The 19,022-nt window shown below is 39.2% G+C and overlaps 1 protein-coding gene across 1 annotated transcript in view; it reads left to right on the top strand.

Annotated features, from left to right (window-relative positions):
- PIWIL4 (piwi like RNA-mediated gene silencing 4) overlaps positions 1-19,022 on the top strand; it is a 684,822-nt gene that overhangs the window by 172,843 nt on the left and 492,957 nt on the right. The window contains exon 5 of the mRNA XM_053705591.1: positions 12,682-12,762. Coding sequence (XP_053561566.1) covers positions 12,682-12,762 — 81 coding nt within the window. The remainder of the gene's footprint in view (positions 1-12,681; positions 12,763-19,022) is intronic.

Raw genomic sequence — 19,022 nt, 5'->3', positions numbered from 1 at the left:
AGAAATGCACTTTCCTTACACAGTTTGGCTATTTTGAGTTTTGTTCATGCACAGAATATAAATAGGATGCTACAATAGAGCAAGCAATGGGTTTCTGCAGTTTATTTTTTTAATCGTCTAGTAATGACCAATTTCCTTACACATAAGTATTTAAGAATATCTGAATGAATGCACCAATGAAATTTAAAGAAAACAAAAAAATGCTGACGAAATTAGTTTTTTTAAAAAAAATTTGTTTCCTTTTAATTACTTTTAAGGGGTAAAATACTTATCTGTACGCGCTCTAGAGCACGCGCTAGCTAAATCTTCTTCTTGTCAGGTCGCAGCTGTGCTAACAGGAGACTTAGCGTGCTCAGCACCCAGGACCTGCACTAAGTTTAGTGCAGTTCCTATGAGCTGAACACAATAAGCCGTCTGTTAGCGGTCCCAGGGCCCTGGCAAGAAGAGGGTTGCGTTAACGCGTGCTCCAGAGCGCGTAAAGATAAGTATTTTACCCTTTAAAAGTAAGTATGTAGCTGCAGGTGAACTTTTCATCTGTAGCTTCAAAACATTTACATTTGAATGTAAACGTTTAACGAATATTCTGGGAAACGAATGTCCTCGAATATCCGTTCCGAAATTTTCGTTTGTAACGAAAATTTCTTCCCTGCACAACCCAAATAATTAAAAGCCTAAAGGGCCGCATATATTTTTATGCTATATATCAAATGAATAATAACATATTTCCTTAAAATGTCCAGTGGCATCAGTTTATATTTTGAAAATGCAGGGTACCTTGTCTGCTGGTCTCCGCTACACAGGACCTATATAGGACTTTTTTGAGTTGTCCCCAAAGCAGACATTTTTATTTCTATTTTTTCTGGGTTTACAGAAATGATGGCACACAATCTTGGCTCTACTTATTCCTGCACAAACTGGCGTAGAGGACCGCATGTGGCTGCAAGGTCCTCCGTGATCTAGTCCATTTAAGAAACAAACTCAAAATGCATTAAAAAGTTTCTTTTTTTCGTAAATTCAATAAAAAGTGTTTTATTAGGAAATGAAACCCAAATTTCCCTTAACCCCTTAATGACCGAGGACGTGCAGGGTACGTCCTCAGAAAAAAGGCAGTTAACGCCTGAGAACGTACCCTGCACGTCCTCGGTGTGGAAAGCAGCTGGAAGCGATCCTGCTCGCTTCCAGCTGCTTTCCGGTTATTGCAGTGATGCCTCGATATGGAGGCATCCTGCAATAACCTTTTACGGCCATCCGATGCAGAGAGAGCCACTCTGTGGCCCTCTCTGCATCGGACATCGATGGCCGGTTTCGTTGGTGGGTGGGAGCCGGTATGGGAGGTGGGTGGCGGCCATCGATGGCCCTGGTCATGTGGAGGGGGGCGGGATCGTGGGCGGGGAAGTCCGGGGGAGCGCGCGGGCGCGCGCACGTGCACGAGGGGGCGGGCGCGTGCACGGGGAGGGAGCAGGTGGGAGCCGCTACACTACAGAAAAAATGTGTCCCAAAGCTAAATAAAAGTGGGACATTTAATGTAAAAAAAACCCCATTAGGGGTAATTTAGGTGGTGGGGGTTGGTGCGTGGGGGGGGGGGAGCTACACTACAGAAAAAAAAAATAAAAAAAAAAAAATAAACATTTGATTGTTCAAACTGGGTACTGGCAGACAGCTGCCAGTACCCAAGATGGCCCCCAATAAGGCTGAGGGGGAGGCTTAGAGAGCTGTTTTGGGGGGGATCAGGGAGGTTGGGGGTTAAGGGGGGATCCTAAACACAGCATATGTAAATATGCTTTCTTTTTTTTCTTTTAGAAAAAAACCCAAAAACTTTTATTTTAGTACTGGCAGACTTTCTGCCAGTACTTAAGATGGCGGGGACAATTGTGGGATGGGGGAGGGAAGGGAGCTGTTTGGGAGGGATCAGGGGGTGGGATGTGTCAGGTGGGAGGCTGATCTCTACACTAAAGCTAAAATTAACCCTGCAAGCTCCCTACAAACTACCTAATTAACCCCTTCACTGCTAGCCATAATACACGTGTGATGCGCAGCAGCATCTAGCGACTTTCTAATTACCAAAAAGCAACGCCAAAGTCATATATGTCTGCTATTTCTGAACAAAGGGCATCCCAGAGAAGCATTTACAACCATTTGTGCCATAATTGCACAAGCTGTTTGTAAATAATTTCAGTGAGAAACCTAAAATTGTGAAAAAATTAACGTTTTTTTTAATTTGATCGCATTTGGCGGTGAAATGGTGGCATGGAATATACCAAAATGGGCCTAGATCAATACTTGGGGTTGTCTACTACACTACACTAAAGCTAAAATTAACCCTAGAAGCTCCCTACATGCTCCCTAATTAACCCCTTCACTGCTGAGCATAATACACGTATTGTGCGCAGTGGCATTTAGCAGCCTTCTAATTACCAAAAAGCAACGCCAAAGCCATATATGTCTGCTATTTCTGAACAAAGGGGATCCCAGAGAAGCATTTACAATCATTTATGCTATAATTGCATAAGTTGTTTGTAAATAATTTCAGTGAGAAACCTAAACTTTGTGAAAAAGTGAACAATTTTTTTTATTTGATCGCATTTGGCGGTGAAATAGTGGCATGAAATATACCAAAATGGGCCTAGATCAATACTTTGGGATGTCTTCGAAAAAAAAATATATACATGTCAATGGATATTCAGGGATTCCTGAAAGATATTAGTGTCCCAATGTAACTAGCGCTAATTTTGAAAAAAAAGTGGTTTGGAAATAGCAAAGTGCTACTTGTATTTATGGCCCTATAACTTGCAAAAAAAGCAAAGAACATGTAAACATTGGGTATTTCTAAACTCAGGACAAAATTTAGAAACTATTTAGCATGGGTGTTTTTTGGTGGTTGTAGATGTGTAACAGATTTTGGGGATCAAAGTTAGAAAAAGTGTGTTTTTTTCCATTTTTTCCTCATATTTTATAATGTTTTTTATAGTAAATTATAAGATATGATGAAAATAATGGTATCTTTTGAAAGTCCATTTAATGGCGAGAAAAACGGTATATAATATGTGTGGGTACAGTAAATGAGTAAGACGAAAATTACAGCTAAACACAAACACCGCAAAAATGTAAAAATAGCCTTGGTCCCAAACGGACAGAAAATGGAAAAGTGGTGCGGTCATTAAGGGGTTAAAAGGGCATTTAGCTCTTTTGCATTGTCCTGAAAACGGCATTTAGCTTGTTTACGAAAAGCCCAAACCCTAAACTAAAAAAAAAAAAAACCACCCAAAAAACCTTAAAAAATCCTAACACTAACCCCCGAAGATCCACTTACAGTTGCTGAAGTTCCGCTTGCAGGATCTTCATCCCGGCAGCTCCATCTTCATCCAGGCGGCTCCATCTTCATCCAGGCGGCATCTTCTAACTTCATCCCGGCGGTGCGGAGCAGATCCATCCTGAATACATCTGGCGCAGAGCATCCTCTTCATACGGTCGCCAACGTACACTGAATGTTCAATGCAAGGTACGCGATTCAAAATGGCGTCCCTTGCATTCCTATTGGCTGATTTGGTTTTGGAAATTCAAATCAGCCAATAGGATGAGAGCTACTGAAATCCTATTGGCAGCCAATAGGATTACAGTAGCTCTCATCCTATTGGCTAATTTGAATATCCAAAATCAAATCAGCCAATAGGAATGCAAGGGACGCCATTTTGAATCGTGTACCTTGCATTGAAGATTCAGTGTACGGCGGTGACCACATGAAGAGGATGCTCAGTACCAGATGTCTTCAGGATGGATTCGCTCTGCGCCGCCAGGATGAAGATAGAAGCCGCCTGGATGAAGATGGAGCCGCCGGGATGAAGATTCTTCAAGCGGGACTTCAGAAACTGTGAGTGGATCTCCGGGGGTTAGTGTTAGGATTTTCTTTCATGTAATTAGCAAGAGTCCATGAGCTAGTGACGTATGGGATATACATTCCTACCAGGAGGGGCAAAGTTTCCCAAACCTTAAAATGCCTATAAATACACCCCTCACCACACCCACAATTCAGTTTTACAAACTTTGCCTCCGATGGAGGTGGTGAAGTAAGTTTGTGCTAGATTCTACGTTGATATGCGCTCCGCAGCAAGTTGGAGCCCGGTTTTCCTCTCAGCGTGCAGTGAATGTCAGAGGGATGTGAGGAGAGTATTGCCTATTTGAATGCAGTGATCTCCTTCTACGGGGTCTATTTCATAGGTTCTCTGTTATCGGTCGTAGAGATTCATCTCTTACCTCCCTTTTCAGATCGACGATATACTCTTATTTATATACCATTACCTCTGCTGATTCTCGTTTCAGTACTGGTTTGGCTTTCTACAAACATGTAGATGAGTGTCCTGGGGTAAGTAAATTTTATTTTCTGTGACACTCTAAGCTATGGTTGGGCACTTTGTTTATAAAGTTCTAAATATATGTATTCAAACATTTATTTGCCTTGACTCAGAATGTTCAACTTTCCTTATTTTGCAGACAGTCAGTTTCATATTTGGGATAATGCATTTGAATTAATCATTTTTTTCTTACCTTCAAAAATTTGACTCTTTTTTCCCTGTGGGCTGTTAGGCTCGCGGGGGCTGAAAATGCTTCATTTTATTGCGTCATTCTTGGCGCGGACTTTTTTGGCGCAAAAATTATTTTCCGTTTCCGGCGTCATACGTGTCGCCGGAAGTTGCGTCATTTTTTTGACGTTATTTTGCGCCAAAAATGTCGGCGTTCCGGATGTGGCATCATTTTTGGCGCCAAAAGCATTTTAGGCGCCAAATAATGTGGGCGTCTGATTTGGCGCTAAAAAATATGGGCGTCGCTTTTGTCTCCACATTATTTTAGTCTCATTTTTCATTGCTTCTGGTTGCTAGAAGCTTGTTCTTTGGCATTTTTTTCCCATTCCTGAAACTGTCATTTAAGGAATTTGATCAATTTTGCTTTATATGTTGTTTTTTTGTCTTACATATTGCAAGATGTCTCACGTTGCATCTGAGTCAGAAGATACTACAGGAAAATCGCTGTCTAGTGCTGGAGCTACCAAGCTAAGTGTATCTGCTATAATTTTTGGTATCTGTTTCTCCAGCTGTTGTTTGTATTGCATGTCATGACAAACTTATTAATGCAGATAAAATTTCCTTTAGTACTGTTACATTACCTGTTGCTGTTCCGTCAACATCTAATTTTCAGAGTGTTCCTGATAAACATATGAGATTTTATTTTTTAAATCCATTAAGAAGGCTATGTCTGTTATTTCTCCTTCTAGTTTACATAAAAGTCTTTTAAAACTTCTCTTTTTTCAGATGAATTTTTAAATGAACATCATCATTCTGATACTGATAAATCTTTGTATTTGTTCAAGATGGAATTTATTCGTTCTTTATTTAAAGAAGTATTAATTGCATTAGAAATAGAGGATTCTGGTCCTCTTGATACTAAATCTAAACGTTTAAATAAGGTTTTTTAAATCTCCTGTAGTTATTCCAGAAGTGTTTAATCTCCCTGATGCTATTTCTGAAGTAATTTCCAGGGAATGGAATAATTTGGGTAATTCTTTTACTCCTTCTAAACGTTTAAGCAATTATATCCTGTGCCATCTGACAGATTAGAGTTTTTGGGACAAAATCCCTAAGGTTATGGGGCTGTCTCTACTCCTGCTAAATGTACTACTGTTCCTACGGCAGATAGTACTTTATTTAAGGAAAATTGAATCCTTTCTAAGAAAAGCTTACTTATGTTCAGGTAATCTTCTTAGACCTGCTATATTTTTAGCGGATGTTGCTGCAGCTTCAACTTTTTGGTTAGAAGCTTTAGCGCAACAAGTAACAGATCATAATTTTATAGCATTATTATTATTCTATAACATGCTAATAATTTTATTGGTGATACCATCTTTTGATATCATTAGAGTTGATGTCAGGTATATGTCTCTAGCTATTTTAGCTAGAAAAGCTTTATGGATTAAACTTGGAATGCTGATATGTCTTCTAAGTCAACTTTGCTTTCCATTTCTTTCCAGGGTATTAAATTATTATCTCAATTGTTTCTGGAAGGAAGGGAACTTTTTTACCAAAGGATAAAAAATCTAAGGTAAATTTAGGTCTAATAGTCTTTTTCGTTCCTTTCCTCACAACAAGGAACAAAAGCCTGATCCTTCATCCTCAGGAGCGGTATCAGTTTGGAAACTATTTCCAGTTTGGAATATATCCAAGCCTTATAGAAATATATAGCCAGCTCCTAAGTACCCATGAAGGTGCGGCCCTTATTCCAGCTCAGCTGGTATGGGGCAGATTACGTTTTCTTCAATTTGGATCAATTCCGTTCTCAATCTCTGGTTTCAGAACATTGTTTCAGAAAGGTACAGAATTGGCTTCAAGTTAAGGCCTCCTGCTAAGAGATTTTTTTCTTTCCCGTGTCCCAGTTATCACAGCAAAGGCTCAGCATTTCTGAAATGTGTTTCAGATCTAGAGTTGGTTGGAGTAATTATGCCAGTTCCAGTTCTGGAACAGGGGCTGGGGTTTTATTTTATCTCTTCATTGTACCAAAGAAGGTCAATTCCTTCAGACCAGTTCCGGATCTATCAATATTGAATCGTTATGTAAGGATACCAACATTCAAGATGGTTACTGTAGGACTATCCTGCTTTTTGTTTAGCAAGGGCATTATATGTCTACAATAGATTTACAGGATGTGTATCTGCATATTCCGATTCATCCAGATCACTTTTAGTGTCTGAGATTCTCTTTTTAGACAAGCATTACCAGTTTTTTTGGCTCTACCGTTTGGCCTAGCCTCAGTTCCAAGAATTTTTTTCAAAGGTTCTCGGTGCCCTTTTTTCTGTAATCAGAGAACAGGGTTTTGGTATTTCCTTATTTGGACGATATCTTGGTATTTGCTCAGTCTTCTCATTTTCGAAGAATCTCATACGAATCGACTTGTGTTGTTTCTTCAAGTTCATGGTTGGAGGTTCAATTTACCAATCAGTTCATTGATTCCTCAGACAAGGGTAACCTTTTTAGGTTTCTAGATAGATTCAGTGTCTATGACTCTGTCCTTGTCAGACAAGAGAAGTTTAACATTGATATCAGCTTGTCAAAACCTTCAGTCACAATCATTCCCTTTGGTAGCCTTATGCATGGAAATTTTAGGTCTTAGGACTGCCGCATCAGATGCGATCTCCTTTGCTCGTTTTCACATGTGACCTCTTCAGCTCTGTATGCTGAACCAATGGTGCAGGGATTACTCAAAGATATCTCAATTAATATCTTTAAACCGATTATACGACACTCTCTGACATGGTGGACAGATCACCATCGTTTAGTTCAGGGGGCTTCTTGTTCTTCCAACCTGGACTATAATCTCAACAGATGCAAGTCTTACAGGTTGGGGAGCTGTGTGGGGGTATCTGACGGCACAAGGGGTTTGGGAATCTCAGGAGGTGAGATTTCCGATCAATATTTTGGAACTCCGTGCAATTTTCAGAGCTTTCCAGTCTTGGCCTCTTCTGAAGAGAGAGTTGTAAATTTGTTTTCAGATAGACAATGTCACAACTGTGGCATACATCAATCATCAAGGAGGGACTCACAGTCCTCTGGTTATGAAAGAAGTATCTCGAATTTTGGTTTGGGCGGAATCCAGCTCCTGTCTAATCTCTGCGGTTCATATCCCAGGTATGGACAATTGGAAAGCGGATTATCTCAGTCGCCAAACGTTGCACCTGGGCGAATGGTCTCTTCATCCAGAGGTATTTCCTCAGATTGTTCAATGTGGGAACTCCCAGAAATAGATCTGATGGCTTCTCATCTAAACAAGAAACTTCCCTGGTATCTGTCCGGATCCCGGGATCCTCGGGCGGAGGCAGTGGATGCATTATTTTCTTCCTTACAAGTGTCATCCTGCCTATATCTTTCCGCCTCTAGTTCTTCTTCCAAGGGTATTCTCCAATATTCTAAAGGAATGCTCGTTTGTCCTGCTGGTAGCTCCAGCATGGCCTCACAGGTTTTGGTATGCGGATCTTGTCCGGATGGCCTCTTGCCAGCTGTGGACTCTTCCGTTAAGACCAGTCTTTCTGTCTCAAAACCTTAATTTTAAGGTATGGAGTTTGAACGCTTGATTCTTGGTCAAGAGGTTTCTCTGACTCTGTGATTGATACTATGTGACAGGCTCGTAAATTTGTATCTAGAGAGATATATTATAGAGTCTGGAAGACTTATATTTCTTAGTGTCTTTCTCATCTTTTTTCTTGGCATTCTTTTTGAATACCGAGAATTTTACAGTTTCTTCAGGATGGTTTAGATAAAGGTTTGTCCGCAAGTTCCTTGAAAGACAAATCTCTGCTCTTTCTGTTCTTTTTCACAGAAGGTTTGCTAATCTTCCTGATATTTATTGTTTTGTACAACCTTTGGTTCGTATAAAACCTGTCTTTAAGTCAATTTCTCCTCCTTGGAGTTTGAATTTGGTTCTGGGGGCTCTTCAAGCTCCTCCTTTTGAACCCATGCATTCTTTGGTCGTTATATTACTTTCTTGGAAAGTTTTTGTTTCTTTTGGCCATCTCTTCTGCCAGAAGAGTCTCTGAATTATCTACTCTTTTTTGTGAGTCTCCATTTCTGATTTTGCATCAGGATAAGGCGGTGCTGCGAACTTCTTTTGAATTTTTTACCTAAGGTTGTGAATTCTAACAACATTAGTAGAGAAATTGTGGTTCCTTCATTATGTCCTGATCCTATGAATTCTAAGGAGAAATCATTGCATTCTTTGGATGCTGTTAGAGCTTTGTAATATTATGTTGAAGCTACTAAGTCTTTCCGAAAGACTTCTAGTCTATTTGTCATCTTTTCCGGTTCTAGAAAAGGCCAGAAAGCTTCTGCCATTTCTTTGGCATCTTGGTTGAAATCTTTATTTCATCATGCCTATGTTGAGTCGGGTAACACTCCGCCTCAAAGGATTACAGCTCATTCTACTAGGTCAGTTCTACTTCCTGGGCGTTTAGGAATGAAGCTTCGGTTGATCAGATTTGCAAAGCAGCAACTTGGTCCTCTTTGCATAATTTTACTAAATTCTACCATTTTGATGTGTTTTCTTCTTTTGAAGCAGTTTTTGGTAGAAACGTACTTCAGGCAGTGTTTTCAGTTTGAATCTTCTGCTTATGTTTTTTCATTAAAATTTTATTCTGGGTGTGGATTATTTTCAGCAGGAATTGGCTGTCTTTATTTTATCCCTCCCTCTCTAGTGACTCTTGCGTGGAAAGATCCACATCTTGGGTAATCATTATCCCATACGTCACTAGCTCATGGACTCTTGCTAATTACATGAAAGAAAACATAATTTATGTAAGAACTTACCTGATAAATTAATTTCTTTCATATTAGCAAGAGTCCATGAGGCCCGCCCTTTTTTGTGGTGGTTTTGATTTTTTTGTATAAAGCACAATTATTCCAATTCCTTATTTTATATGCTTTCGCACTTTTTTCTTATCACCCCACTTCTTGGCTATTCGTTAAACTGAATTGTGGGTGTGGTGAGGGGTGTATTTATAGGCATTTTAAGGTTTGGGAAACTTTGCCCCTCCTGGTAGGAATGTATATCCCATACGTCACTAGCTCATGGACTCTTGCTAATATGTAAGAAATGAATTTATCAGGTAAGTTCTTACATAAATTATGTTTTTTAAGGTTTTTTGGGGGGTTTGATTTTTTAGTTTAGGGTTTGGGCTTTTCATAAACACACTAAATGCCCTTTTCAGGGCAATGCCCTTACAAATGCCCTTTTCAGGACAATGGATAGCTTAGGTTTTTGTTAGAGTTAGGTTTTTTTATTTTGGGGGGTTGGTTGGGTGGTGGGTTTTACTGTTGGGGGGGTCTTTGTATTTTGTTTACTGGTAAAAGAGCTGTTTAACTTAGGGCAATGCCCTACAAATGGCCCCTTTAAGGGCTATTGGTAGTTTATTGTAGGCTAGGGTTTTTCTTTATTTTGGGTGGGCTTTTTTTATTTTTATAGGGCTATTAGATTAGGTGTTATTCTTTTTTATTTTTGATAATTACGTTTGTTATTTTTCGTAATTTAGTATTATTATTTTTTGTAATTAGATACTTTGTAATTTTTAGAGTAGTGTTAGGATTTTTTATGGGTATTTTAGTTTTCTTTAATTGGTATTTAATTTAATTTTAGTTTAATAGTTATATTAGTTTAATTGTTAGTTTAAACTTAGTTTTTTTAATTTGACAGGTAAGTTTTAATTTAATTTAAGATAGGGAAATTGTAATTTTAATATAAATTAGGGGGGCATTAGGTTTAGGGGTTACTAGTTTAAATTAGTTTATTGCAATGTGGGGGCTTTCGGTTTAGGGGTTAGTAGTTTAATTTAGTATATTTTGTTGTGGGGGGCTTGTGGTTTAGGGGTTAATAGGTTTATTTTAGTTGCGGCTGTGTAGGGCTTAGAAACTTTAGTATAGTGGGGGGTGATGTGGGCGGACGGCAGATTAAAGGTTAATTATATTTAAATAGTGTCTGCGATGTAGGAGGGCCGCGGTTTAGGGGTTAATAACTTTAATATAGTGGTGACGATGTCGGGGAGCGGCTGAATAGGCGTTAATACTTTTTATTAGTGGCGGCGATGTCGGGAGCGGCAGATTAGAGGTTAATAAATTTAATATAGGGTTTGTGATGCGGGAGGGCCTCTGTTTATGGTTTATGGATGTTTAGTGCACTTTGTAAAACTCATAACTACTGCTTTTAGATTGCAAAACGGATCTTGTCGGTGAAGGGCTGCAACGCAAGCTTTTTAGCCTCACTCGTAATGGCAGCGCTATGGAAGTCCCATAAAAAAACATAATTTTTACGTGTGCGGGACTGACGTTGCGTTACAGGCTAAAAAGGCTTGCGGTATAGCTACAGGGAGTGCAGAATTATTAGGCAAATGAGTATTTTGACCACATCATCCTCTTTATGCAGTTGTCTTACTCCAAGCTGTATAGGCTCAAAAGCCTACTACCAATTAAGCATATTAGGTGATGTGCATCTCTGTAATGAGAAGGGGTGTGGTCTAATGACATCAACACCCTATATCAGGTGTGCATAATTATTAGGCAACTTCCTTTCCTTTGGCAAAATGGGTCAAAAGAAGGACTTGACAGGCTCAGAAAAGTCAAAAATAGTGAGATATCTTGCAGAGGGATGCAGCACTCTTAAAATTGCAAAGCTTCTGAAGCGTGATCATTGAACAATCAAGCGTTTCATTCAAAATAGTCAACAGGATCGCAAGAAGCGTGTGGAAAAACCAAGGTGCAAAATAACTGCCCATGAACTGAGAAAAGTCAAGCGTGCAGCTGCCAAGATGCCACTTGCCACCAGTTTGGCCATATTTCAGAGCTGCAACATCACTGGAGTGCCCAAAAGCACAAGGTGTGCAATACTCAGAGACATGGCCAAGGTAAGAAAGGCTGAAAGACGACCACCACTGAACAAGACACACAAGCTGAAACGTCAAGACTGGGCCAAGAAATATCTCAAGACTGATTTTTCTAAGGTTTTATGGACTGATGAAATGAGAGTGAGTCTTGATGGGCCAGATGGATGGGCCCGTGGCTGGATTGGTAAAGGGCAGAGAGCTCCAGTCCGACTCAGACGCCAGCAAGGTGGAGGTGGAGTACTGGTTTGGGCTGGTATCATCAAAGATGAGCTTGTGGGGCCTTTTCGGGTTGAGGATGGAGTCAAGCTCAACTCCCAGTCCTACTGCCAGTTTCTGGAAGACACCTTCTTCAAGCAGTGGTACAGGAAGAAGTCTGCATCCTTCAAGAAAAACATGATTTTCATGCAGGACAATGCTCCATCACACGCGTCCAAGTACTCCACAGCGTGGCTGGCAAGAAAGGGTATAAAAGAAGAAAATCTAATGACATGGCCTCCTTGTTCACCTGATCTGAACCCCATTGAGAACCTGTGGTCCATCATCAAATGTGAGATTTACAAGGAGGGAAAACAGTACACCTCTCTGAACAGTGTCTGGGAGGCTGTGGTTGCTGCTGCACGCAATGTTGATGGTGAACAGATCAAAACACTGACAGAATCCATGGATGGCAGGCTTTTGAGTGTCCTTACAAAGAAAGGTGGCTATATTGGTCACTGATTTGTTTTTGTTTTGTTTTTGAATGTCAGAAATGTATATTTGTGAATGTTGAGATGTTATATTGGTTTCACTGGTAAAAATAAATAATTGAAATGGGTATATATTTGTTTTTTGTTAAGTTGCCTAATAATTATGCACAGTAATAGTCACCTGCACACACAGATATCCCCCTAAAATAGCTATAACTAAAAACAAACTAAAAACTACTTCCAAAACTATTCAGCTTTGATATTAATGAGTTTTTTGGGTTCGTTGAGAACATGGTTGTTGTTCAATAATAAAATTAATCCTCAAAAATACAACTTGCCTAATAATTCTGCACTCCCTGTATACCGACAAGACTTGTAATGGCTGTGGTGCTGTTTTATCTCTGAAATTACCATTTTTTCAGCGTTAAAACATGAATGCAAAACTTGTAATCTAGGTCAATGTTAATTATGAACGTCATCTCATATGGTTACCATTGTATAAATGAGTAATTGTAATATGATTTTTAAACAACTGGAAGCTGCATAATAAATGTCATATTAAATAAATTCTTTCTACATTTTTTTTAGAGTTCTGAAAAAACTAAACATGTACCAAGTTGGACGCAATTATTACAGTCCCTCAGATCCAATCAACATCCCCCAACACAGGTATTTGTACAGCTTTTCTCTGTCTAGAATTGTTTAAGATTCACCAAGATTAAAGGGATATGAAACCCAGCATTCAGACAGAGCATACAATTTAAAAAAAAAAAAACGTTTTCAATTTACTTTTATTATCAAATTTGCTTTGTTCTAATGATATTCTTTGTTGAAGAGATATCTAGTTAGGTGTCTGGAGAACTACATGGCTGGAAATAGTGCTGCCATCTAGTGTTCTTGAAAATGGATAACTTTCTTGGAAAACTGCTGCCATATAGTGCTCCTGACATGAGCCAGCGAGCTTAGGTCCCAGCTTTTAAACAAAAGATACCAAGAGAATGAAGAAAATTTGATAATAGAAATAAATTAGAAAGTTGTTTAAAATCGCATGCGCTATCTGAATCATGAAAGAGAAATGTGTGGTTTCATGTCCCTTTAACACAAGTATGACAAAAGAAACTGGTTTTATTGGTGTACAATTAGATTATTTTAGGATTTTAGGATATTGTACTACAGTATAGCTGTAAATGTAACTCTATGATATAAAATTGTGACCTGCGTTTTGGCTATCATTCTGCATAACTGGATAATATAAAGTTATAAAATGTATGTCAACTACTAAGGAGAGCAGAAATCTAGTAAAGTCTAATAAAAAAGTACACTGACGGACCTGACCGAGCAGCCATCTTGCTGACGGAGATATCACAGCAGATATCAAAGCAGCTGAAAGCTACTCGGTACCAGCACTACTCTTCTGGAAGGAGACACTGCACTACAAAAATAATCTGTGGGGACACAGAAAATCGAGACTACATTTAAGCCACAGCAGTTGAAGGATCTACACGGCCAAATTACGGGCCTGCAAGGTAGGTCATGCAATACCACCATTTAACACACAAGGCATAAATTGATCCTGCACCGCAAATACTACGCCATCACTAAGCTGGTACGTTTATACAACATTATATATAATATAATACCAAGTTTAGAGGCGGATTGCACCTAAAAAACATTAATAGGAAGAACGGGGTAACAGGATAATAAGAAGCTGCAAACCTAAGGGAATAAGTTTATTTCTCAGAAGGGGTAATTGGGCCTGAGTGACCTAAAGATATAAGAAGTACAACATTAATATTCCATCTGGAGGCAAGCGCTCCTAGCACCACGAGAATAATCCCATCAGGCCAAACCCACCCGCAACACCTACGATACCTCAAGCGACTTAAAAACGTAAAAATGTGATATAAGAGTAATAAAATTGGGGCAAACCACTACAATCTATCGCTGTGAGTATCTCACTAACTTTATCTCACTCACTACCCCTGTGACAACATTTTGGAGCACTAGTTGTTTCTTACGGCATCATAGCCAGAGTGACCGCCAAATCTTCACCAGCTTTAGCCAATTATTACTCTGCATAAAGCACCTAACAGAGCCTACATAAGATGGCGTCAAGAAGACCCCTTAAACCAGACAAAGCCGCTAAAGCTTCAAATACAAGGTCCCACATTATGCCATCCTATTTATAATCCTACAACAACCCTCACCCTCAAAAATAGTCACTGACCAAGAAAAAAACACTACTACCCAGGATTTACCATTCTCCAACACCACCTAGAAGTGGCTCCCAGATCCTACAATCCTTACAAATTTTGCTACGAAACAAGACATCTCTGAGATATTCATTTCCACCCTGAACTTCAGGGTTGACATGCTTGAAGCTAACCATGAAGAAGTAAGAGATGAACTCTCCATGTCGAGGACACAACAACATCACAACAAGACATCATAGATTTCCTCAGGGAAAAAATTAACGATTTAGAAAACAGAAGCAGACGTAAAAATCTACGCCTGAGGAGCATTCCTGAATACCTACGGGGTCTATTCTCCATCTTAAAAGAATCCTCTTATACAGAAAACATTGTATGGGTGAGAGCACATAGGGTTCTCTGCCCCATCCTCCAGATACAGCTCCCCCCAGGGACATAATTAGGAGACTTAAAAACTTTCAAGAAAAAGAGATAATACTGGGGCCAATTTATCATAGTGTGAGTGGACATGATACAATATAGCGTATCACGTCTGCCACACATCGATAAATGTCGACAGCATACACTTGAACTGCTTGTGCAATGCTGCCCCTGCAGACAGGGGGTGTCAATCAGCCCAATCGTATTCGATCGGGTTGATTTCTGTCTGCTTCCTCAGAGCAGGCGGACAAGTTATGGAGCAGCGGTCTTTAAAAAACTTCTGTTTCCGGCGAGCCTGAAGGGGAAACAGGGGCATCAAGCTCCATTTGGAACTTGATAATTTGACCCCACTGAATCAAGTGAGAAGACATCAACCTGTTAAATACAGAGGAAATGTCATCCAACTATACCAAGACCTCTCAACCAGAACCTTACAGCAGAGAAAGGAGTTTGCCCCTCTCACAACACTGCTGAGAAACAAAAGGATCCCATATAGATGGGGATTCCCCACACAAATAATGGTACTTCAAGACAATCAAAGATTTTTCTGCAGAAACCCAGGAGATGCAGCAGCATTCTGCAAAGACTTGGGCCTTGATACACCTGTAGAATCTGTACAACCTCCCCCTTCACGACCTACAACTGCAAAAAACCAAGAAAAGTGTCAGACGAAACTTTCCCACAGGAAGAAAAATGCTCCTCCGACCATAAAAGGTGACAAACATCCCCATTCACCATGACTCTCCCTCTCACCTGGATCTGATATAGATAAGGACATACCATCACCTTAGCATATCGTATATAAAAGTTACAGAGACTTTAGCTTCCAGACGAACTCTGCCTTCTCAGGTAATATGTTTTTATTTCCATCTTTATTGCTGAAGGAGTGAACATTTTCTATAACTCTGATAAAATACTTAGGCACCCGTTGAATGTTACAATTAAACTCCTAAGTTAAATATTTCAAGAGACTGAAAAGTGACTCTATTCTCGCATCCCCCAATTTGTTTACTCACTTTTTATGTCTTATTGTAGACTGAGAGAACTGTTTTTGTTATTTAATGTTTTACACCAAGATAAGTTAAAATGTTATTTTTCACTTTATTATTTGTTGTATGTAGAACAGATAACTTATTTTATGTGTACTGTGATTGTACACATTTTCTCTATATGTTGCTGTTTAATTTAATAATTCAAGGTTATAGAAATCTCACCCACCATGACACAATCACAAACAGCTAGACCACACCGTCACCTTATTCTAATGATGCAAAATGCTAAGGGTTTTAACTCGCCAATCAAACGTTCAAAGGCTCTATCCAACATTGCTAAACGTCAGGTGGACATATTATTCCTGCAGGAGACCCACTCTAAGCGACACAAGGAACCTAAATATCTAGGGTCCACTTACACTCAACATTATCATAGCTCAGGACAGACAAAAAAAGGTGTTAGCATATTACTCAAAAAATCCCTTCCTTTCACGCTGATTCACAGATGTGCTGACACAGAGGGCAGATTCCTAGGACTCACGGGTTACTATATGGTAGGCCAGTCACTTTAATAAATGCCTATGCCCCTAACGTTAATCAGAAACTTGTTATTGACTCCTTCAACACGGACACTCTCACTTTTATGGAAAAACATCAAATAACACAAATTATATGACGCATGGGGACTCCTCCACCCGAGTACAAAGGACTGTAACTTCTTCTCGCACCCTAATAAAACCTACAGCCGAATTGATTACATCTTTACAAACCAAATCGGCCTTTCCCAAGTACGCCACAGCGAAATCACATCGACCTCATGGTCGGACCACTCAGCTTTACAACTACACAGTCACTGGTCAGAAACACCTCATAACCCATTTCTCTGGAAACTTAACGACACACTATTAGATAACATAGAAACAATAGACAAATTAAAACAATATCCCATCCACTCTCAACCAGATCGCAGATATGGAAGCACATAAAAGGGGTGAACTCATCAAACTACTATCCATAATGCGGAAAATGCAAAGACAATCCTATGATGACCTCACTACTAAACTTTCAGAATTAGACTTTTGTTTCCATAAAAAAAACAACATTCAAGGCTGCATTAAATGATTTCATTGCAATTTAGATACCAATCGTAGCAGCGCAGAACAAATAGTATGTTTCACTATGAAAGTAATAGAGCAGGTAAATTACTGGCGCGGGCCCTAAAAAGAAAAAACCTAAAAACAACATATTTTTGAACTTCACCCCCCCTAACAAAGCCCCCACTTAAAAACCACTAAGATATTTGCCCGAGAGTTCCTTACATACTACAGTGACCAATATAATATACAAACCACTCTATCATCTAAACTCAAGCTCTGAAAGAGAATCACAATTTATTCAAAACTGTCCTCTCCCAACCTTAACTGAAGGCCCAACTAACAGACCTGACCTCTCCCATAACAACACAAGAAATATTAACAGCCATTCAATCACTAAATAAAGGCAAGAGAGTCCAGGCCCTGGTGGATTCACCGCAAAATATTATCCACACCTTTTCTACAATATTAGCCCCACACTTGCAAACCATCTTCAATGAAGTATCAATTGGATCAAAATTCGTCCCTCTATGCTAGAGCCCATGTGGTAGTGGTCCCCAACTTGGAAAACCTCCTACTTCTTCCTCTCCCGGATCTAGTACACACCAACCAGGCTGGCTTCACCCCTTTTCGCGAGGCTAGGGACAACACAATAAAAATACTAAACATAATAGATTACTCTAATAAACATTGTATTCCCTCAGTGATCCTATCACTGTACGCTGAAAAAAGCCTTTGACCGCTTGAAAGTGGTCCTTCCTTGAAGCAACCCTTCTCAAGTTTGGTTTCAACAACAAATTTACTCATAAAATGTTTGCACTTTATAATAACCCTACAGCTAAAATAAATGACTCTATATCGCAAACCTTCAACATTAACAACGGGACAGACAAGGGTGCCCCCTATCCTCGGACATTGTTCCCATGATATTATAACGTATTCCAGATAGGCTCACACGAATACAAATTATCTTTATATGCAGAAGACATTCTACTTAAGTTAACAGACTTAAAATCCTCCTTACCCCTCCATTAATGTCTCTATTACATACTTATGGAAACATCACATTTCTGAGTCAACACAAATAAATTGGAATTTATCACTATAGGAACTTCGGCACAAGACTTATCCCCCCGAACAACCGAATTAAATTCAAACACCAAACCCAATGCTATCAAATACAAAGGCATCCACATCTCATCAAATCCTTGACAAACTAATCCCATGAAATTATACTCCCTAAAAAGCAAATATAACCACCACTCTTCAAAACTTGATCCTCCAAGCCAATCTCGTTTCTCTGTAGAATTAATGTTATCAAAATGATGATACTACCTAAGATACTATACTTTCTGCAGACACTACCGATCCCGCTACCCGAAAACTTACTACACCAATTTCAAAAACTCCTAAATGAATTTATTTGGCAACATAAATGCCCACACATAGCTACACAAACAATGTACAGACTTAAACATAAAATAGTGATATTAAACTCACTCAGTAGCACAGCACTACTGTCATGTGCAAGCCAGTACAAGGGTGCTGTAATCCCTTGGACAGTCACAAATCCACAAACGGGCAGCACCTTAAAGCAGATAAAAATCTTTATTCCTTCATGTCTGGGTTAAACACAGAGTGATGTTTCGGGTACAAAAACCCTTAATCATTCATAGCTCAAACCAAAATGATGTGCCCTTATATAGGCCCACCTACACTCAGGTGTTCAATCAACACCCCTAATTACAACAACACCTAGTGGATTATCTTATATTACAACATATATCATTCACAGTAATTCTATGTGTGTTATACATAGTGCAGGTAAGTTATTAAAAACAATATATAAATATTATAGCAAATATATACACATATATGGACCGCCAGTTTCCTTAACACTTTTTTTAGAAAAACATCATCCAAATAAACAATTTATAAACAACATTTAAACAGGTATAGTTACAGAGAGATTGCTAAAGAAATAAAGTATAATCCAATTCTTATTAAGACCCTGGGGTTGCATTGCGTTCAACTTATAAATCCAAAATGCCTCTTTCCTTTTAAGGATCAACTCCCTTTCACCTCCCCGCCTGGGATGTGACACTGCATCACTTATCTGAAAACGACTTGAACTAATATTATGGCCACACTGTAAAAATGACTAGATACCGGGGCCTCATGATTCTTGCACCTAATATTACTTTTATGTTGTA

Source organism: Bombina bombina, chromosome 3, assembly GCF_027579735.1.
Source record: "Bombina bombina isolate aBomBom1 chromosome 3, aBomBom1.pri, whole genome shotgun sequence".
Taxonomy (NCBI): domain Eukaryota; kingdom Metazoa; phylum Chordata; class Amphibia; order Anura; family Bombinatoridae; genus Bombina; species Bombina bombina.
The sequence above is the reverse complement of the archived record's forward strand: the minus strand, read 5'-3'. Positions and strand labels throughout refer to the sequence as shown.